This window comes from Eriocheir sinensis, unplaced genomic scaffold, assembly GCF_024679095.1.
Source record: "Eriocheir sinensis breed Jianghai 21 unplaced genomic scaffold, ASM2467909v1 Scaffold215, whole genome shotgun sequence".
Taxonomy (NCBI): domain Eukaryota; kingdom Metazoa; phylum Arthropoda; class Malacostraca; order Decapoda; family Varunidae; genus Eriocheir; species Eriocheir sinensis.
In genome coordinates, this window is record NW_026111516.1 from 385,720 (window position 1) to 409,698 (window position 23,979).

Below are 23,979 nucleotides of genomic sequence, written 5' to 3' on the forward strand. Positions count from 1 at the left end.
ATCTCAGTGATCTACATAATTATTTAATCAGGCGAAATATAAGAAAATATAACATTTTTACACACAAAAAATTCAAAGTTAAATGAATATTCCCGCCATAATAACTTACCCACAATGCTTGCCTGAAATGTCCGCCCTCAAGAGCTCCCACAAAAGGCGATTTCTTCCAAAAATCTGTGGGAATTCCCATCGAAGCAGCAAAACTAGCCTAGGAGTCATATACCACGGCAGTAATGGGCTGGGATCGCCAAAGAGGCCACTCAAGAAAGCCTACAGGCACTATAGGCAGCACCTAAATAATAAATAATAAAAAATAATAAAAAAGCTTCACAACTACACTACAGGATAAATGATTACGTAAAGGAGTCGGAGTTGGAGGTATTTTTACCGACTCTGACTCCGGCCAAAAGTAGCCGACTCCACTGACTTCACACCCCTGGTAACAGAGGCAGGAGAGTTTTTCGTATCTTTCGCGTTTGATTCCACGCCCGAGCGTCCACAGCCAGTGACCTCAACTCCTCATAAGCCTCTTCTTGCTCCCAAAAGAGCTCTCAGTGTGAGCGCAATGGGAGAGAGCTGAAACTGACTTTTCAAACTTCGAAAGTGGTGTTAGTGGTGAAGACAGTGACATCAACAGCATTCAACTCTAACCACTCGTCTTATCAGGAAGGCTGAGCCCTGTTACTGTGCAACATGGCTTTGGTGGCCATCCTATTGATCAATCTCATTACGGTGATGGTGGAAGTGATACTCAGACTCCTGAAGATGCATCCCACCACCCTTCAGGGTTATCAAGTTAAGAACATGAGCGTAATGAAAGGGGTTTGTAACGGGGTCGAGTGCGTGGAGGGGGGCCGCTGCCAACCACAGCCTACACAGCGCTGCGAACACAGGCTTGCTCCAACTTGAAAGTTACTGCGCTCCATCACATCACAACGGAAACACCACATGATGTAGAGACTTCGGGTTTGAGGCAGACTGAAGAGGAAGGAAATGCTCATAAATTTAACCCTCTCGCACACCCTAAGTTTCCAATAAGTTTCTGTTCCACTCATCATGCATTTCTCAGGCCCAACTGGCCTTCTTTTGCCGCTGCAATACTCTACATTCCCGGACGTATTTTACCCTCAGATATATCGTACCCCAATAAATTTGATATCAATGGCTTCATAAAGACTTGTACTAGAACATGTGCAAATAAAAATAGAGGAAAATATATATATAAACAATACAAACTTGTTTCAAGTCTCCGTATAGAGTATTGTAGACAATAAATCCTAAATACCAACTCTTGCCCACTCGCAAGCTCGAAATTTTGTGGGCCAACTTTTTAGCCGAATATATGTTTCGAAGCGGAATTTAGTGAGGATTCTTATGGTATCCTCAAAATCCTCATACGCCTATTAGTTCCCAAGTTACACCGAGAAAACTGTATTTTTTTCCTCTCCTGTCCAAGTAGGCTAACAACTAAAAATCGCTCAAAGCTCCTCATCTACGCTCCTTAGAAAGGTTGCCATATGTTACCACTTATCCTAACAAATGACGCTCCCAAATTTGACAGACTTTCACTGAAAACTTAATTTTTAATAATTTTTTTTTAACTTTTATGACGCGTTTTGAGTCATCGTGCGCCAGGACCTTTTACCTTTTGATGACGCTAAACACGTCATCATGCGTGAGAGAGTTAAAGCTACTGGAAAGTGACCAATTTTCAGGAGAACATCAGAATAGTGCCGTATGGGGAAAACCGATTTCACGGTACATCCCCGCCCTAGGGGTTAACGGAAATTTCGGGAAATTCTAATCATCAGTCTTGTTGAACTGTATATATTTCTGAGCATTTTAACCCTTAGAGTACAGGTGGCAATATATTTCTCTGGATGCTGTGCACGGGGAAAATTTAGACATTTAAAAGAGGTGGAAATGGTGTCTTTCTTCTTTGCAATGATTGTATATTTATCTAGTATATATGGTGATGTAATAAAACTTCTCTCCTAATAATAATAAAAAAGTTATGACAGCCGAAAATATTGTGCATTTTCTCATGGCCGTGACGCGTAGCGTGGAAGCACCTCACTCGCTCTCACTCTTTTTCTCTCTCTCTCTCTCTCTCTCTGTACCTACTTGCCCCTCCCTCCTCTGTCAATGTCACTACCATAGCAGTCATCAGAGTCACTGTCACTTTGATTCGCCCACGCTCTACTTCCGCCCGGAGCAGAGGAACTCCTTGACGCGTCACAAAACATGACAGATGTATTCCGAACAAAAGTGGAAAATGATCTTTGGCCTTCGGTAAGACGTGCGCTGAGATGAATGAGTGTGTACGGATGCTAGATGCTTCCACCATTCTTCTGAGTCAAGAACTTGTGGTACATTTGAAACAAAGGGAGCGTAGAGTGTGATGATTATATATATGATCCCCGTACAGGTGGGGCATGTGGTAGCGCACTTATATGTATACGATCACCGTAATGTAAGGGTTAAGCACTGGACATTTTTTTCAAAATTGATGTCTTAAAGTTAAAGGTGCACGGTATACGCCGGAGCACATTATACGCCGCAAAATATGGTAATCAATTCTGAAAACTTGGCTGATCCAGGGGATTCGGAGGTTCATACACAAAACAATGAATGCTTCTGCAGGAACATTGAAACACCCTGGCAATCAAGGCACTTTCCTGTGGCAATACATTGGTCGATAGTTGTTTCTATGCAGTTGTGTGAGGCAGGGAGGTACATAACTTTCAACGAGAGGTGCCAAGGCTGTACCCACCACAGTCAGAGAGAACCTTACAGCAGCAGAGTGGTGGAGCGGCTGTCCCGTCCTTTAGTGACAAATCTTTTTTCGGATGAAGATGGGTCTGAAGCCACCGGACCATACTGGCGTCATTAGTAATGTAAGTAAAGACTAATGTTGAGGAAAGGGAAGCAGGCACCTCTTGCGAAGTTAAGGGGGTGACTAAGGGTATTTTTTTGACGAATATCTTTAAAATCGGACAAATGTGTTTTTTTCGCTCAGCATGGCCGGGATAGCCAAAATTGCCATGTGGTGAGGTTTGTTTTCATAAAATTAAAGACCCTCACCCCTGGAAGCCATATTTAAATGGCCCGCGCTATTGCATCATAGCCTGACTCGCGCGCCAACACACGCTGTATCATTCAGTGCTTGTATGTACGTAAAATTTCCATTAGAATATTTTTTCTTCGTAAATTTTGTCATCTGTCATTCCTCTCGTGCCGGATCGCTGGGAGGGTGTGAGTTGAGGAGAGGAGTGTGGCGGAGCCATGCAGTCCCTACCCAGACAACAACGGGGAAAGGCACGCAACCTGTTCATTTGTACTCCAGCCAAATAATGGTCCTTAGAAATGACGTACAAATGCAAGTTGAGTAGCAAGAGAGCCATTAACATGAAGAAGGCTTATTGAACAAGATGTAGTGGCCAAGACCAGGAAGGGAGCAGTTTAGGAGCTTATGAAGCGAGTCGTGATCCTGAAACGCTCACCCGCCGCTCATCACCACCACCACCTGCTCCACCACCAGCTGATTCGCCACTCCCTACACCGAGTACCTCATCACACCTTTCTCCACCACCACCTGCTTCATCACCACCTATTCCACCACCACCACCTGCTTCATCACCACCTATTCCACCACCACCACCTGCTTCATCACCACCTATTCCACCACCACCTACATCACCACCAGCTGCAGAATCATTGCCATATGAATCATCACTGCAGCTCCAACAACAAATTCTGCACAGAGGTGTTCAGCTGAACCCTCCTCCTCCTGATACAAGCAAAACTTTCATCACCGTGTCGCTTTCCCAGCTACAGACACTCATCGCGAGACAGAAGTGCCCAGTACGGTCGTGCAGGAATGCCTTGACCGTAACCTCTTCTACAATGAGGAAGGTGGTGCCTTCTGACACCCTCACCCACGAGTGAGTAATACTTTTTTTATAAAGGGGGACCAGATGCCATAGCATTCTCCAGTAAGTCAACAAGGTATACACAATTATATGTGAAAATTTTATGCCAATCAGATAAATACAAATGGCAAGACATGGATAGAATGGAAAAATATCTTTAGGAGCCAATATCTCGGAAAGTAGTTTTTTACACTTCAAATAATTTCACAAAATCAGGAAAAAGTCTGTGAAACAAAAAAAAAAAGAAAATTTCACTTTATTTGAGTCTCCCCTGTACTTCACCCAAATTTCTTGAAATTCACAGAATGTCATATATTTACAGAAACAAATAACATACTAAGATTTCAAAGCTATTGGACGTACCATATGGGCAGGAGGACCCCCCTTAGTCGCCCCCCTTAATACTTACATTATTGCTGGTTTCTTGGTCACTGAGTGCAGTGAGGTAAAAAAACAATTTCCATAAAATGGAAGGGAGGGTTGAGGGGTACATAGCCCCTCCCGTGAGAGGGGTTGAGAAGAACACAGTCCCCTCATCAGGAGGGATCGAGGGAGACGAAGCCCCCCCGTCAGGAGGGGGGTCAAGAGGGGCGAAGCCCCTCCCATTAAGTAGGTTACATAAGGGTAAGTTAGATTAGGTTAGTTTAAATATATTAGACATGTGGCGTGGGCCGGCGGAAATGCGCAGCGCGGGACGGGATGTGGCAGTGGCGGGGGTGGGTCCGCTACGCTTCTCTCCCAAAGCAAGCTTGGGGATCTGGGAGATTATAAGCTTTCTGTATGAGGAACACTAAATTCACCACAAACATATATTTTATTGGTGGTGGTGGGTGAAAATCCCTAAATATAAATTTCCCTACATCTAGGGAATTTCCCTAACCCCCAACTCAAAAAATATGTGTTTGTGATGCATCGTGTATCCTCCACCCAAAACCCCACATTCCCACAGGTCCCCAAGCTTGTTTTGTGGGAGAAGGGGAGTATGGGCAAACACTAGAATTTTGCAGATATATTTTAGCATCTCAATTTTTTCTACTCTACCAGCTACTGCCCAGGCCACCACCAAACCTCTGCCCTGCCCAAGCTGTGTTCACTTAAATTTAACAGAAACCCACCATTGCCAAACTAACAGAAGGGGCCAAGTATGATGCTCAGGTCACAACCAAGAGGTTGTCAGTTCAATAAAAACTCTTGGAAGCTTTTCAGTGAGATTGACAACACTCTTGCAACCCTAGTAGAGCTTTATGGCCTTGGCTGACTAGCTTGGGAAAATTGTTTACTCATCTTTTTTATCCTCCTAGAGGAGCATAGCACCACTGAAATATTAATCAACTACTGCTGGGATCAGCATCTATTCTGGTTAATATATTAACCTATCAGCACTTAACCCGTTAGCTATGACAAGCCTGTATTGCGGCTTTAATGGCGCCTAAACTGCCATCATATAATGAGCATAATCACATCATAAATAAGCAACTCTACCCAAATAAATATTTTTAGAGGCTTCATACAACTGAGATAAATATGATGATACACATTTTAACTCCTTTTGGTCTGGTACCTAACTTTAAGGGCTGGTAATTTGCATAGAAAGGAATCTTGTCCACTCATATTCTGCAGTAGAGGGCTAATTACTCACCAGGTGAGTAACCCAGGTGATTAAACCATTGAAATCACAGCTACAAATAAGTAACATGCGACGCAAAATTATTAATGCTGAACAGCACTTAAAAATCTATCAAAAAAATAGGTGCCAACTGTCAGAGTTGGGTGTAATTCTGAATACACACTCATCTTTCAGACAAGCTCTGATGGAAATTAATTTTAATTAATATTCTTAGATTTTGAATATTTGTAGTGAACAGCGAGTGAGTGCATATATATATATATATATATATATATATATATATATATATATATATATATATATATATATATATATATATATATATATATATATATATATATATATATATATATATATATATATATATATATATATATATATACACACACACACACACACACACACGTGTGTCAGTATCAAACGGCAGTGGTTATCAGATTAATTAAAATTGACCGAGGCTCTGGGTGAGGGATTGTTAGCCCTTTCAGCGCTTTAAAGAGCTGTAAAGACCCTGAATCTATATAGGGAGTGTGCAAATGAGACATGTTTTCATGGGGGAGGGCGTTATGCAAGCTACTAAGCACTTATCCATCAAGACCTTGTTCGGAAAGAGGAAATTGATGTTAATAGGACAAAGGAAAGACTTCCCTCGTGATTTATCACTTCCTCTCACACTACTGCGAACTTGCATACGAGCTACAGTATGAACCAGAACTAGAGAAGGATTGTGACTCGATGTCTTACCCATATTCGTATAATGAGCCTTGGATTTATCAAGGATGTAACAAAATCACAGCTCTTCCGTCTTCAAACTTTCGTTAGCCTGTTAGAACCACATTATCGTGTAACTGGCAGCCAGGAGCCAGCTGATCCAAGGTTGCGCTTCCGGGCAGACCAAATTGTTGTACCGTGGTGTGAAAATTATGGCATTTTTCTATAAACTCTAGCGCCTCAGCCAGCTCAAAGGGTCAACGGAACGAAGATGGGCACCGCCGTCACGCGCTGCTATCCATACGCTCCCAACTTTACCTATAAACTATGGTAGTTTCACTATGCATGAATGGGGTATGTTTATCCTTGCCAGTTGTCACCACCGACTAGGTCTTTGAGCCCAAGCTTGAATTATTCATTTAATTATTGTAAATTACCTGCTGTTTCTCTCTGACTTGTAACAATTTTCAGTTGCGGATTTACATTAAGGCTAATAATAGGTTGCCCCCGATTATTAGAAGATATAAACCGATAAGTAAAAATAAAAAATGTGTGAAACAAAATACATTAATTAAAAAAAAAGTCTAAGAACGTTGATTTACTGAAGGCAGCCATAACTTAATCAGTCAGTCAATGGGGGCATACGCCGGGGGGCATCCCCTTGCTTCGACGCGACATGGCAAAAGGCAGTTTTCCGCTGATGGTTTGGCCTAGGATTCCTGTGTGATGAATGACGCCCGCCCCTGTAACCTCCGATCTCCTATCAGAGCCCTGTCTTGAGTGTGTTGATTCCCTACGTTTCGCGAAGAAAGAATGTTCAGAATGTCCTGATTGTTTGCAAAAACTACAGGTGAGAGATGCCTTACTTTATGCCTGCAATGCTGCGGCTGTTGCGAGGGGTTGATGGTGAGGGTGTTCTTGAACCTTGACTTCTAACTCTGAGACGAAGTCAACCAACTTCCCGCTTGGTTTGAAGGTCAAGGGAAGGGCAGAACGGCGGTTCTTCTCTGAAATATGAAATAAGTAAAAAAACAACTCGAAGGCTGTCTTCACCAGGTGCTTTTGCATACAGCCCCCTGGAAGCCACTGCGCGTCTTCTAGGCTTTTGACACAGTCAACCGCCAGCTGATTTCCCTCAATCATGGCGTCCCAAATCAGCTTAGTTGAGGAATTTTTTTGGAGGGACTCAACCGTGTGTGCCATCCCATCTGTCTAACGATGCTTGGTTTACTCCCGCCCCCGAAGATTTTTATGAAATTCCTTTTAAAAACCTCATAGTTTACTCCAATGTCCCCCGAAGCGAACGCTGAGGACTGCATCAAATTTAGTGCCCGAGAGCCTGGAAGTAACCGGGACCGAATGAAAGCGATTTTATCATGATCTTCCGTAATGGAAGAATTTACGATGGCAGACTCACAAAGATCTAGGAACTGTCTCGCCGAAAAATCCGCCTCGCCGCCAAAGAACTGCCGAATACTGGCGTGAGTTGGAATGACCCGAATCGCCGGAGGGGGGAAGTGGGGTGTGGCCCCGGCAGGAGAGGGGGGAGGTGGATCGTCAGGCATTTTGATCGGCTGAGTGGGGGTTAAGTATTCAGACGAACCCGGAGGTGAAGGGGTTCTTTCCCTTGGAATTGATGAGTATGTAGTGCCTGAACGTAAATTTACAACCATAGACTTCACAATCTCTTGACGGGAAACGGGGCGCGGGGCCGATTCGCAGGGGGCCGATTTTCAAAAATTTAAAATTTAAATATTTTCAAAACCAAAGCAGCTAGCGACCTGAAACTAAAACAGGCACCTCCCTTAGGCATATATGAGTCTCCATGAGCAGCGGTATCAAAAAATTCGAAGTCGTTCCCTAATAAAATCCCGATTAATTGTTTTTTATATAAGTATAACAAAACTTAAAAAGGCTATAAAATCCTCAGATTTTACGCTAGATGCACAAACATCACCAAATGCAGAGATAATCACTTATATTTTCAGAATCAATAGCAATATTTAGCATATCTTATAAGTTTTTGCCCGAAATAGCTACTTATTCTTTTTTATTTAGTGCAATTTTTTACGTAAGTTTTTAACATCTAATAAATCACTTAATTTTCACATTAGAAACTTAATACTTGAGGAAAGCATGCCGAAACATCTTAATTTTACTCAACAAAAGCAAAATCTTCATTTTCTATATACAATCACAACTTATTTTGGTTGAATTCCGATGTCACTATTGCCGCAGCACGTCTTGCCGGCTATCTGGCCCTCGTCCCTGAACAATCACTTTAGCCTTTTGGCCTATGACTTGTGGGCCCCGGTCAGTTTCCTGGACTTGTACACGTCCCTGTTCCTCGCCGTCTCCTTCCTGCCCTCCTCGATACTGCTCCTCTTCCTGCCGGTCGGCTGCTTCAAGGCCTTGTTCTTCCTCGCTTCTGAGGTCACGTCCTTGGAGAAATTAGCACCGAAACAGTTGAAGAGGGACCTGCTGATGTGCGGCAAGATGGTGTTGGCCAGGTTGTGCCCTCCTGGCACCTGTACCCCTGCAAGGTCGGGTCTGAGGCCGCCAGGAACTCCAGGAGGTGCCTGAACCCGTCCCTGTGGCGCATGGCAAGGAACCTCAACCTGCGCTACTTCATGTCCTCCCTGCACTTACGTGAGTCCCACAGCTACATAACTAATGACGCCATGTGGGCCATTGGGAGAGATGGCCGCTTCAGGACCGCCCGGCCCGTCTCCAGCTCTTCCCTGTCGACCAGCTCGACCAGGGCGTCGAACATCACAGAGGGCGGGTCGCCCCTCTCGAGCTCCACGGTAATCTTCATCTCCTCCTGCTGGGCAAGCTCCTGCTTGCAGCACTCGGCCACAGAGGAGTTGGCCTGGACCTTCCTGGCCAGGTAGCCGGCGTAGTTGCCGACCGCGGCGAGGAGCAACTCGTCCGTCGGCGGGTCCGGCTGGTCGTCGGCCAGCTCCCTGGCAAGCTGGGCCAAGATCACCTCGTCGTCCTCCTTCTCCTCTGCCTTGGCCCGGTCCAGGTCGGCCTGCACGTCCCCGGGGAAGAACCCGACGAGCTTCAGCAAATGCAGGCGCTGGGCCAACCTGTTGCTCACCATGAAGTTCTGCACGCTCGTCCAGTAGTTGGCGCCGCACATGGTGCGGCGCTTGCCGAAAGAGTGCTCAGTCGGGTCAGAGTTGGCCTTCCCCATGCACACATACTCGACCCCGTAGGACGTAGTGAACAGCCCCCTCACTACCACACTGCACTGAACACACCACTGCACTGCACACAACACTGAGTCACTGCACTGATGGCGTAGTACGGCTCCTCCACAGTTTACTCCACGGGGTCGCGGCGTCCTCATATCTTGTGTCTCCTCCGTCACTTCCACTCGATCCACTGCCTTCTGTGTCTTCTTGTATCGTCCTCTGGATCCTTGCAGTTGTGGGGAAGGGTACAGAGACGATGAATAACTGTAGGTCCTTTACTTGGAGAGTAAACAGAGGCAGGACAGCTGACTGCGTGCCTAAGGCGAGTTAGGCGACGCGGGAACTGAGCTGAGTTGCCATGTAGGCACTAACTAAACGTACATTTCTTGTTTCCTAATACGTAAAACTGTGGACTTCACTATCCTACAGTTATCATTCATTTTACGTAAAGATTTCAACCTAAAGTTACGCAAATTTGCCATTTTTTACACAACGTTTTCAAAGTGCACGCATGGTGCTATTTTATATAAGTTACCTTGAATCCTCGACCAAATCACTCTAGAGACACTCCTGCCTGCTTGTATGCACTAAAACTTGAAGATTTCGTCCTGTTTCCACTTAAATTCGGAGTAAGAACGCAGAGTGTGTTTGAGTTGTCGCAGTGAAAGTCGCCATAACAATCGGCCCCTTACGCGAAGCCAGCGCGCCAAGACTGAAGAGATTTCCCGTCAACTAGTTGTGAAGTCTATGTTACAACATTAAGATCATTGGTGTTTGAACCGTGCGCCCCCTTCTCCTCACCTGAAGGCCGAGCCAACTGGTTAAAGGTGTCGCCGAGTTTGGCGAGAATGTCTTTGCTCATACTATGGTTTAAATCAGTTACAATATAGGAGCATATTTTGATAGCAGTAAATATTAACGTAACGTGTCTGAATTAAAAGTTTGCGCCGTAACCCTAAAAACAAGAAAGGATGGCTAGCAAGGTGACTGTTAGACGGAATAGATGTTAAGGTTATAATGGAATGTTACAATGTCATGGGTATATGAAATAATAATTCTATTAAAAACAGCGGTTTTTTTTTTTTGGGGGGGGGGGGGAGGAGAAAATTAAGTGAGTATGCCTTTAAAGTGCTGGTTGTCCCTCGAACGGCGAAAGAGAAAACGGAACAAGGGCACACTTATGAAGATGAACTTTGATCAGGGAAATCACAGTTTTACCGCTAGCAGACAATAAGAAAGGATCAATATCGTATGCGAATGAACGTTACTCTCACAATTATGACTGATTAACAGTGTTAGGTGCACAGAAATAAAAAGGTCGTGCCTCTGCTCGAAAGAAAACTGAAAAAAGCTGAGCCGGCATATTTTGACCAGAAGGGAATATCAACAAATACCAAGATTAATCAGCTGATGTAGTGTAGAGGGCGAAGGGTGGCGACGCCCTGGGGTACGTGCAGTCTGGGGAGTCGCGTTGGAAGACCTCGGCCGCGGCAGGAGCGGCGGTAAGAGTTGATGGAAGGGCGGACATCGGGAGACTCTTAATGGCTGCTGGAAACTGCTGACGAGACGATTTGACTGGCAGTGGCTTGGTGCCGGAACACTGCTGCCAGACGTAGGACGGCTGCGGCGTTCTTGTTATATTGAGAGATGGGCGACTTGGGTGTGTAACCTCTTGAGAAGACGCCTTGCAGGAACGGTAATGGTAACTGCTTGCACTCACCGGGAGATGTCCGCGGTTGCCCTGGTTGACTGTTTGCCGGAAGAGGTTTGGGCCGATGCTCCCGGCAGCGGCGGTGTTGCCGCCCGCTGTGGTGCGAGGGGCATGTGGGTTGTTCCAAGGCCAGTGGGGCGTGCCTCCTCCCGCGGGCGGAGGGCTTGGAGTGCTTGTAGCAGGGCTGGCTTGTAGCGGGTAGGGTGGCTGTAGATTGTGGCCCTCGCTTTCGGCTGCGTAGGCCTGCTGGTGGCTCGAGGCTTGACGCCTGTTTAGAGCTTGTAGCTGACGCCTGTAGAGAGCTTGTAGCTGGCGCCTGGTGAGTTGCCGCGGACGGCTGGCTTGTGACTTCTTTCTTCCTTCTACGCCTGTCCCCGGAGTTTGTTGGTGAGTTCTTGTGGTTTGGAACTTGGAGGAGAACGAGGTAGCGAAGGCGCAGGCGCGGTGGGGACCGCTGCCAACCAATATGTAACGGTGTACAGGGGGGCATTTAAAGGGCGTTGATTAAGACTTCAGCTTCCTTAAGGCGAATATATTCTTAGCCTATATGTACAAGGAGCGTCGGAGCGAGAGTGACTGCCGTTGTGTGTCAGTCGGACTCTCGTGAAGGAGTGACGAGTTACAGGTTGGAAAATAATTGTTACAATTGGTCACGTATGTCAAGGTGACTTTCAAGCTTGATGAAATGCTTTGTATACAAACTGAGACGGTAAACACTGACGGATGACATTCCTATAAGGTGGCGTGATTTATCTGTCGTGGGTTTTTTCCATCGACAATTGTATACCTAATTCGTGGTGATACTAAATAATAATAATAATAATAATAATAATAATAATAATAATAATAATAATAATAATACATTGATATCCTACTATAACACCCCTCCCTCGCATCCATAGTGACGAGGGACATAGATGCGTCACCGCCACCACACCCACATGAGGCGCACCTGAATAAGCTTACGCCGGCGGGCTGATGCCCGCTTTGTACAATTTTTACAACAAATGTATATATATATATATATATATATACTATATATATATATATATATATATATATATATATATATATACATATATATATATATATATCGCTCGTTTGCGACAACAACGTCATAACTAAAAAAAATGGATTTTCGAGTTATCCATATAGACATATTCATCTTGAAACGCAGATTTTTTTGGCAAAAGTGTCATAATTGTAGTTAAAAAATTGACCGCTAGAGGAGCTAAATGTCCTAACGACATAACATAATATGTACCAACTTCTTTGCGTGAAGACCGTTACATGTCAGTTGTGCTGTGACCGTCGTTGGGGTAACTACACTCACGCTGTCATTTAGAGTGTCATATTTTGATTTAGATCTATGTTAGTGCAAAATGTAAGTACTGAACTTATGAATTATGTTTCATGCAATAATGTGTTATTTTGATGTAATACGTTTTGTCTGCGAACATAGAGCTCTGTGTTTTACGCCATTATTCAAAATGTGTCATTATTGGAAAAAAAACTTGTGAATAATAGGTGTTGTATTTGAGTTATGACAGTATTGTTACAAACATTACCTCGTATTACAGTAGCACATTTTTGTTTAACTTAAATTATGTCATTGTTATTTGAAAATCTTGCGAAAAACTTAAAAATGTTAGTGTATTATTTACATTGGTGACATTGTTGCAACAAAACATTGTATTCATAAATATCATATTTTTTTCAGATTAAATAGGTACCATGTCATGTAGAGGAAAACTTATGCTAGAAGCAGCATTAAAGGCTAAGGAAAACAGAGAAGAAAACCCTGAGGAAAATAGTACAGGTATATACTATCATAACCTTGATTATATTTCTATATAATTTGCTTTAAGGTGGGAGGTAAGCAGGTGCGTGAAGAAAGACCGACATAAAACTTCGACAATGGCTTGAAACATGAAAAACATAAAGATAAAACTGAGAGTGATGCAGTTGTTGCTGTTTATGACCTTCAGGCTGTAATGCAGATACCAAAAGGGGACATTTCAGTTTTTTATTACAAGTCAAAGCTGAATGTTTTAAATTTTACTATTTACAATGCTAAAACAAACTCATGTAATTGCTATGTCTGGAATGAAACTAATGGCCAACGTGGGGTTAATGAAATTGGGACCTGTGTTCTCGATTACATTAAAACCTTGTGTGAGGCAGGAGAAACTGACATAATTTTTTACTCAGATAACTGTTCTGGCCAACAGAAAAATAAGTTTATGATGGCACTTTACCTTTATGCAGTAAACAACTTACCAAATATAACTTCAATAACACACAAGTTTCTAATAAAAGGGCATACCCAAAATGAGGGTGACTCTGCCCATTCCCTAATTGAAAGAGAAGTAAAGAGAATTTTAAAAAGTGGACCCATTTATGTGCCGGAAACTTACGTAACGGCAATGCGAACTGCTAGAAAGAAAGGACAGCCTTTCGTAGTAAAAGAGCTTTGTTACAAAGATTTCTTGAACATCAAGTCTCTAGCCACTGAAATGGGACCTATCAATTGCAAGACTCTTCAACTCTTTGATGTTAAAGTAATGAAATTTGAAAAGCAATCACCACTGTCAGTTTTTTGTAAACATTCCTATGGTTCAGACTATAAGGAGCTTCAAATTTTGAAAAACTCAAATAAAGCCACCTCCATTAATGAGTTATTGCCATGTTACTCCAGCAAACTGACATTGCCTGCTAACAAGAAAAAAGACTTGATGGACCTTTGTAATAAAAATCTGATTCCTCGATGCCATCATAAATTTTATGAAAACCTGTAAATGAAATCAATCTTAATGAAATGAGTTAAAATACAAATTTAGTATGCCTATTACGATATTAAGTTTTGTTGTATGCTAATTAATTAGGAACATATTATTTGAATGGAATATTAAATAGATGTTTATTTTATGTTTTTTTTTTTATTATACAGTCCATCTTTCATTTATTTGAAAATTTTGGAGTTGTCTAATTCCTTAGGCATATTTGAAATAAATTATAATTAGGAAGAATCAATTAGGTTCATAAGGATTTTTTTATTTAAAAAAAAAAAGATAATTAGGAAGAATCTATTATGTTCATGAGGATGTATATATATATATATATATATATATATATATATATATATATATATATATATATATATATATATATATATATATATATATATATATATATATATATAAAATATATATATAATTAGGAGGAATCTATTATGTTCATAACAATGTTTTTTTTTTTTTTTGTGTTACAGTCAATATCTTTAATTTATTAGGAAGTATCTATCATTTTCATAAAAAGAAAATGTATTATCATCAATCTTGTCAAAGTAATAAGCAATGAACAATACATAATTAAGTAACATATTGGTGATTATTTTCCTTTCAATAATGGCACAAAACAAAATAGTACATGAGAGGTCTACTATTTTTTTATGAAGAACGTCATATTAAAAAAAACATTATAAAAGTTTAAATAAAGGTTCGATTAGAGAGGTATAACTATTTCAATTTCTATAAACTTTAAAGGACTGTTTGATGTTTCAAAAAATGTTCCAGCTATGGTCCTTTGGGACTATTCACAATATTGAGAGTGTTTTCATTCTTTAAAATGGCTCTCGTGAAAAATTGCTATTTTTGAGTTATGACGACGTTGTCGCAAACGAGCGATATATATATATATATATATATATATATATATATATATATATATATATATATATATATATCTATATATATATATATATACATATGTATATATATATATATATATATATATATATATATATATATATATATATATATATATATATATATATATTTTTTTTTTTTATTTTTTTTTATTGTATATGTATTTGTAGTTGTAACAAATGTACGGAAGTTGGGGTTGCCTCAGCGGAGGGGTCTCGGAAGTGGGGGTTGGGGGGTCAGCCGGGTGGTTACGGAAGAGGGGGTATCTGGACCCCCTCCCATCTCTTTCACCTTTTCACCCCCCCCCTCTCCCCCCACCCCCCACCCCTCTCGGGCTAGCGTACGGAAGCGGGAGGGTGACGGGAGTGGGGGTGCCCAGCAGGGAGGGGGATGGGGGGTGACGGGAGAGAAGGTACTTGAAGGGTTAAGATAAGATCGTGGGCTCGAATGACCACAAGATTATAATCACGGAAAAGGTTAAAGACGTTAGGTTAATGACCAGGCTGGAATATGAATTTACTCTCTAATGCAAGTCCGAAAATAAAATAAAAAATCGCCATTGAACGTAAGACTCGATAAATTATTTAAGTTCTTGCTAGGTGTATTGTATCATTATCTTCTTATTTCTCATTTCTTAACTTGTTTCTTCTTATTTCTTTCCTCAATTTATATATTTTTTTTACTCCGATTATTTGGTGCCATCTAACCCTAAACACTGCAGCACCAAGTATTTTTTTTCTGATTTTGCATTAATTAATGTCTTATATCTCATTTCTTAACTTCTTTCTTCTTATTTCTTTTCTCAACTTACATTTCTTTATATTTTCTGCCTGCTCTTCGGTGTCATGACCTTTGACGTTGCCGCATCGAGTTTACCTTTTTCCCTAGATCAAGATAGCGCTCAAAACGAAGGCAACCCAGAAACATTCTCAGTGAGTCAGCGAAGGGAAGGGAGAGAGTGCGATGTGAGAGGGAAAGTGGTACGGAAGAGACGGGGGAAAAGGCATAAAGTGAAAAAGGATCATGTGTGTGTGTGTGTGTGTGTGTGTGTGTGTGTGTGTGTGTGTGTGTGGGTGGGTGCGTGTGTGTGTGAGTGTGAGTGTGTGTGTGTGTGTGTGTGTGTGTGTGTGTGTGTTCCATTCCCCTCTGATTCTTGAGAAATCTGCGGCTAGCTCGAAATTTTGTGGTCCTACTTTTTTAGCCGAATATATGTTCCGAAGCGGAATTTAGTGAGGATTCTTATGGTATCTTCAAATTCCTCGTACGTCTATTAGTTCCCGAGTTACACCGAGAAAACTGTTTTTTTTTTTCTCATCAGAGTAGCCTAACAAATAAAAATCGCTCAAAGCTCCTCATCTACGTTCCTTAGAAAGATTGCCATATGTTACTATTAAGAAACTTATCCAAACAACTGACGCTCCCAACTTTGACGCACTTTCATCGAAAACTTAATTTTTAATCATTTTTCATTTACTTTTATGGCGCCTTTCGCGTCATCGTCTGCCAGAACCTTTTACCCTTGATAACACGAAATGCGTCATCGTGCGCGAGAGGGTTAAATAAGTCAGATTTATCTCAAATTCACTGTCTGGGCAGACAAATATTCGGAAAAGAGAAGGCAAACCAGTTTGTGTGTGTATATATATATATATATATATATATATATATATATATCTATAGATATATATATATATATATATATATATATATATATATATATTCACGTCCTTATGGATATCTTCTTGTTGATTTGGGTATAAATACTCCTGAATCCCTACAGTTTCGCTCAACTCTCCCTTCCATCATACCTTTCTCCCTCCCTCTTCTCTCTCCTCCCTCCCTCCCCTTCCCTTTCCTTCCCTCGTGTTATTAAATAAGTCAGATTTATCTCAAATTCACTGTCTGGGCAGACAAATATTCGGAAAAGAGAAGGCAAACCAGTTTGTAGATATATATAAATATGCTGTATATTCACGTCCTTATGGATATCTTCTTGTTGATTTGGGTATAAATACTCCTGAATCCCTACAGTTTCGCTCAAACATTGCTGGAGAGCCTACCAGGTGAACGCGTATTCCAATGGTGAACTCCAGGAAAAAGGAACTTTTACACGTTCTATACTACCAACATAACGAACCTTATGGTTTAAGCTCTCAGCTACTTCTGATCTTACTCTCTTAAGCCTTTGCAGCTGCTTTCTTAAACCCTCGAAGTCCGCCTTCCTGACGTCGGGTATTAAGTGTTGTTTCTGCTGACTCTATCCTCCCATTTAATATTAAATCTAATTTCCTTATGATCACTGTTATCTAATGAACCCCAAACCTCAATGTTGCTTATTATGTCCTCTCTATTAGTTAATAACAAATCCAAAATATTTTCTTCCCTCGTTGATGTTCTAATTAACTGCTTAAGGTAACTTTCCTGCGGCGGGATATGAAAAAGAACCATGCAGCATGGAAAAACTGCATGGAAATTTGTGTGCCTGTGAGAACAAGACAACGCTTGCTGAGCACCCAATGATGATCACAAGGCTAAGATTCCCACCCCCGGGATATACTGTGAAATTTATTAATCATGCTAAACCATATGAGCCATCTTATTTAGCATTCTATGACTTTGAGAGTATTCTCGTAAAGCCTTCTTCGAATGGGTGTAAAGAGACATCACTTTGCCATAGCGTATGCTTACATTATAGTGAATAGAAACGGAGAAACAGTAGAAAGCGGATCCCATTGTGGAAGTAATGCTGTAAACCATTTTAGCTGAACCCACACTGTTTTGTATATAGAACGAACTTACATTAGCTGAACTCACACTGTTTTGTATATAGAACGAACTTACATTAGCTGAACTCACACTGTTTTGTATATAGAACGATCTTACATTAGCTGAACTCACACTGTTTTATATATAGAACGATCTTACATTAGCTGAACTCACAGTTTTGTATATAGAACGAACTTACATTAGCTGAACTCACACTGTTTTGTATGTAGAACGAACTTACATTACCTGAACTCACACTGTTTTGTATATAGAACGAACTTACTGTTGTGCCGGAAGCTTCCCCCGGCGACCATAGGCCTCTAGAAGGCTCCCGGAGAAACGAGCAAAGGGGCGGGGAGCAAGGCGAGCCGTCCGCGCCCCACGGGGCGCGGCCAGGCGCCAGGCGGGAAGTGTTGCCAACTCGCATATATTTTTGCTACATGTTCTTGTATGATCTGAAATATACTGTAATATTCTAGACTGTACTGTTCTGGATATATATAGGAGAAGAGGGCGAGAGAGGGCCAGTCCCAGTCATAGTAAGCTAGTGGTAAGTGAAGAGTCCGAGTGAAGTGTACTACTAAAGAAGAATATTAAACTACAGAAGCTGTGCAAAGTGTTTACATATCTCCCTCCCACGGAGTCTCCTGACGGCGACACGGAACCCAAGTAACACGTCCGGCATTACACTGGTGTCAGGAGTGTAGGCATTTGTTTTTCGCCATGGAGACTCGTTCCCAAGCTGCCCAGAGGGACGACATGTTGACTGAACTTTTGGAAGCCTTGAGACTACAGGGGGAGAAACAAGAAAGAGCACAGCAACAACAAGAAAGAGCACAGCAACAACAAGAAAGAGCACTCCAGGAACTCAAAGAACAACAAGAAAAAGCACACCAAGAACTCAAAGAACAACAAGAAAGAACACTCCAAGAACTCAAAGAACAACAAGAAAGAGCACAGCAACAACAAGAAAGAGCACAGCAACAACAAGAAGGAACACTCCAAGAACTCAAAGAACAGCTAGAAGATCGCTTTACGGGATTACAGCTACAGCTAAAAGCAGTACAAGATGGAAGTGAATCAGTGCGAAGAGAAATGACTGATGTGACCACGAACTTGGGACAACGCCTGATAGAAGTGGAGAAAGAACACACAAATCTTCAACAAGAGATGGAGGTGGTACGGGAGACGACACACAAAGAAATACTAGAAGTAAGTGACAGAGTGAAGGCCCTTGAAGACTGCTTGGCTGGAAACGGACAGCCAGTGCCTGCAGGGGCTAGTTGTACCCAAGATGCTTCTCCTACGCAAGTCCGGGGTAGTTTGAGCCCTGTTTCGCCTGAGTTTATCCCCGCAAGAAGTTCCGCCAGCCCCATGGGTCTGCTGGGTTCGCCTGTTAGAAAGAAGCCTCAGGAGTTTGATGGCAAGGTCTCCTGGGAGGCTTACCGCGCTCAGTTTGAGCTGTTGGCAGCTCGGAACGGATGGGATGACCAAGAGTGCGCGGTACAGCTGGTCACTAGCCTGAAAGGGGCGGCGCTGGAGGTCCTTGCTCAGCTCGACAATGCGACAAAGGGCAGCTACAGCGGGCTGGCACAGGCGCTGGAGCAACGATATGGGACCAAGGACCAGAACGAGCTCTTCAGGGTTAGGTTCAGAACCCGCAACAGGAGGCGCGGCGAGTCTCTTCAGGAACTCGCTCAGGACCTTGAGAGCATGGCGCACAAGGCATACCCAGGTGCCACCCTGACCTGCTGACGGTTTTGCTGCGTGATCAATTCATCGATGCCCTGGACAGCCCTCAGCTGAAGATACAAGTGAACCAAGCTAAGCCAATATCAATGCAGGAAGCTCTGGCACGTGCCATGGAGTTTGAGTCCTTTGTTAGGTCTAGCTTGTCAAGCTTCAGGGACGACTCGACTTCTGGCTTTAGGGCACGAAAGGGCGCTGTCAGCGATACAGACAGGTTCCAAGGAACGTGCTGGTACTGCGAGAAGGTTGGGCACAAGGAGAACGAATGCTATAAGAGGAAGAAGGAATATGAAGGTGCCGCTAAGAAGAAGCCCAGGGAAGGACCCAAGTGCTGGACCTGTGGAGAAAAGGGGCACTGGAAGAATGAGTGTCGGAAAAATGTGCCCCCAACGAGGGACCACCACTCGGGAAACTAAGAAGGACTGGTTCACGGAGGCAACGACCAGTCTGTCCTGTACATGCCCCGAAGATATCAGTGTGCAGGAGAACCACCATGACAAGCTGCCAAGTGGAGGGCAAGGTTGACGGAGTGTTGTGGCCTGTGGTCGTCGACACAGGCTCGGAACGCACATTGGTGCGGCCTGACGTGGTGAGTCATCGTCGGCTTCCTAAGACGCCGCATCGACTGTGCGGAGTCACAGGACACTACGCAGAGCTCAGAGGCCCAGTGGACGTGAAGTTTGAGCTCGGAGGAAAGGAAGAGTCCCTCTCTGTGTACGTGGCCGACATGGATGACCCCTGCATCCTAGGTATGGATTATCTTGTCTCCCACAGGTGCGAGCTGGACTTCCGCGCTAAGCAGCTGACTGTAAGAGGAAGGAGGGTGCCACTGACGACTGTGAACAAGGAAGACCTGCCAGTGACGGTCAAGCGCACCACCATTATTCCTCCGAGGTCGGAGATGCTGTTACCCTGTCAAATTACGGGTGCCCCCCCGGCTAGCCTGTGTGTGGTAGAGAGTGGAAGTCGATGCCCGGTAGAAAACGGGGTGATTGTAGGCAGTACTTTGGTAGACCCTGCTGCAGCGGAAGTGCCTGTCGTCGTGGCCAATGTCTCCTTCAGCCCAAAGAAAATAAAACAAGGGACCATGGTGGGGTTGTGCCAAGAGATCGACCAGAAACCAAGAACCTGTGTCTGCAGGAGAACCCTGACGAAGCCCCAGGAAGAGCTGCCTGACTACCTGCGCGACCTGTTTGACAGGAGCTCCAAGTGTCTAGAAGAACCCCAAGTGGAACAGCTCAGGGAGCTTCTCGTGAGAAATGCAGATGTGTTTTCCACAGGAGACCTGGACTTGGGGTATACGGACCTGGTAGAGCACCACATCGACACAGGTAGCCACCGCCCAGTGAAGCAAGCTCCTCGAAGGATGGCACCAGCCCGTCGCAAGGAGATGGATGAGGTAATGGATGATCTCCGGCAACAAGGGTTAATCGAGCGGTCCAGCAGCCCGTGGGCGTCTGCTGTAGTGCTCGTCAGGAAAAAGGACGGTTCCCTCAGGTGCTGCGTGGACTACCGAGCCCTCAACGATCTCACCATCAAGGATTCATACCCACTCCCACGGATCGACGACACGCTCGACGCCTTGGTGGGCTCAAGTGGTTTTCAACACTGGATATGAAGTCTGGGTATCACCAAGTCAAAATGGCGGAACAGGTCAAAGAAAACAGCCTTCTCCTACGGTCAAGGCCTGTGGCAGTTTAAGGTCATGCCCTTTGGCCTGTGCAACGCGCCGGCCACGTTTGAGCGGCTGATGGAGAGGGTGCTGGAGGGACTTCACTGGAAGACGGCACTCATCTACCTCGACGACGTGATTGTCTTTGGCCAGACCTTCGAGCAGGAGATGGAAAGGCTATCAGAGGTTTTCGCCCGGTTTAGAGCTGCACACCTTAAGCTCAGCCCGAAGAAATGCTGTCTGTTCCAAAAGGAGGTCCAATACTTGGGACACATCGTGAGCGAGGCTGGAGTACGCACTGATCCTGAGAAGGTGGCTGCGGTAAGGGACTGGCCGACACCCACCAACGTGAAGGAGCTGCGGAGCTTCCTCGGTTGTGCTCATACTACCGCAGGTTTGTGAAAGGCTTCGCTACGATTGCTGCACCACTGCACCTCCTGACGAAGAAGGGGCGCAAGTTTGAGTGGACAGCGGAAACTCAGGTTGCCTTTGAGAAGCTCAAGGAGGCCCTCATCAGCTCGCCCGTACTCACCTACCCAGACCCCTCTAAGCCTTTTATACTGGATTGTGATGCCAGTGATGAGGGGATTGGTGGAGTGCTATCTCAGGCATGTGCCGACATGGAACAGGTTGTGGCCTACTTCAGCAAGAAGCTCACCCCAGCCGAGAAAAACTATTGCGTGACCCGGAAAGAACTCCTGGCAGTAGTCAAGAGCCTTGACTTTTTCCATGCTTACCTGTACGGTGCAACTTTCACCATCCGCACGGATCACGCTGCATTACGGCGGCTGAAGTCACTGAAAACCCTGAGGGCCAGCTTGCTCGCTGGATAGGTAAACTAGAGCAGCATCACTACACTATTGTGCACCGATCTGGACTAACACACGGTAACGCGGATAGCTTGAGCCGGCGCCCATGCCTACCTGAGTGTCAACATTGCCTCCAGAGGGAAAGCGTCCAGAATATGTGCCGCCGCACTACAGTGGAACAGACAGCGGAGGTGCCATGGGAAGACTTGGGAAAACTGCAGCGGGAGGACCGAGATCTGAGACCAATTATGGAGTGGTTGAGTCAGTCGTCAACGCGACCTGGGTGGGAAGTAATCTCGAGAGAAAGCCCTACCACCAAGAATTACTGGACTCAGTGGGACACTCTTCGGATAGACGACGGGGTGTTGCAGCGACGCTGGGTCTCTCATGATGGTCTTGACCACTACTGGTCCACGGTGTTACCTGTGAAGTCCCGGGAAGGCGTCTTGAAAGAAATGCACGACATCATCACCAGCGGACACCTAGGGGTAAAGAAGACACTGAGTCGCCTGCGCCAAAGGTTCTACTGGGTTGGCATGAGGAAGGACGTGGAAGAATGGTGTCACGCGTGTGAGGTGTGCTGTGCAAAGAAGGGCCCCAAGAAGCGTCACCGTGCCCCACTGCAACTATACCAGGTTGGAGCCCCCATGGAACGGGTGGCAGTGGATATAGCAGGACCCTTGCCTCTGACGACGAACGGAAATAGGTACATCTGTGTCACAATTGATTACTTCACTAAGTGGCCGGAAGCCTACGCCATCACTGACCAGGAAGCCACTACCATCGCCAAGGTTTTGGTGGAGGAGTTCTTCTGTCGCTTCGGTGTGCCTAACGAGCTCCATTCCGACCAGGGAAGGAATTTTGAGTCAACAGTCCTTGCTGAGTGCTGCAAGCTTCTGGGTATCAAGAAGACCCGGACCACCCCTCTGCACCCACAGTCAGATGGAATGGTGGAGAGGTTTAATTGGACGTTGGGCCAGGAGTTGGCCAAGCAGTGCAACAATGATCAGTCTTCATGGGATCAGAAGCTGCCTGCGCTTCTCATGGCCTACAGGTCTGCCGCCCACGAGACTACGGGGTATTCACCGGCAAAGCTGATGTTTGGACGTGAGCTGCGATTGCCGGTGGACCTACTGACAGGAAGGCCTCCTGGGGAAAGCCTTCCAAGGGACGCCTCCAGTTTTGCCCGTCAACTAGAGGAACGGCTGGAAGAGGTGCACCATCAAGTCCGAGGTGCCTTGAAGTTCTCCGGGGAGGCCATGAAGCGCGGTTACAATATGAGGGCAAGCCACGTTGACTTCAAGGAAGGAGACCGAGTCTGGCTTTACAACCCGCAGAGGAAGAAAGGACAGTCTTCGAAGTTACAGAGCCCCTGGGAAGGCCCTTACACTGTGCTAGAACGCCTCTCCGACGTGACTTACCGAATCCGGAGAACGGAAAAGACCAAGCCGAAAGTTGTCCACGTCAACCGCCTATGGAGGTACCACGGTCCGGGAAACTACACCTGGAACAACTACAGACACCCAGCAGCCGACGAAAACGCAAGGGACGTCCAGGACCGAGAGGAGGTCGACGACGACGTAGGCCTCCTGGCCCTTTCAGCCGAGGGAGATAACCTCCCGGCTTCGGCAGATGTTCCAGGGACACCCCAAGAAGCGGACGACGACGAGGCGCACCAGGAGACAGACGCGCAGGAGGCAACGAACAGAAGACAGAGACAACGCAGGCGTCCACAGCGATACGACGATTATTATGTTTTTGATTAATTCTCTTATGTTTGTACATAGTTAAGTGTGTGATCGGGACGATCACAATTAAGAGGGGGGGATAGGATAGTGTTGTGCCGGAAGCTTCCTCCGGCGACCATAGGCCTCTAGAAGGCTCCCGGAGAAACGAGCAAAGGGCTCGCGACCACGTCCGTAACTTGCTCGACGACTGGAGCAGCGAGGGGTGGTCGCCTGAAGGCGCCGCTCGCTGTCTTCAGCACGACCCGAGGGAGGGCAACGCCAGTGATTTAGGTTGTGACCCACTCGACCTGTCCATCGCCAGCGTGAACGAGGAGCAGCAGCAGCAGCAGGACGAGGACCAAGAATGG

At 44.8% G+C, this 23,979-nt stretch overlaps 1 protein-coding gene across 1 annotated transcript in view; it reads right to left on the reverse strand.

The window, feature by feature from the left end:
- LOC126990857 (uncharacterized) overlaps positions 1-6,437 on the reverse strand; it is a 43,416-nt gene extending 36,979 nt beyond the window's left edge. Inside the window, exon 1 of the mRNA XM_050849510.1 lies at positions 6,304-6,437. Coding sequence (XP_050705467.1) covers positions 6,304-6,307 — 4 coding nt within the window. The 5' untranslated portion in view covers positions 6,308-6,437. The remainder of the gene's footprint in view (positions 1-6,303) is intronic.
- Positions 6,438-23,979: the final 17,542 nt, after the last annotated feature.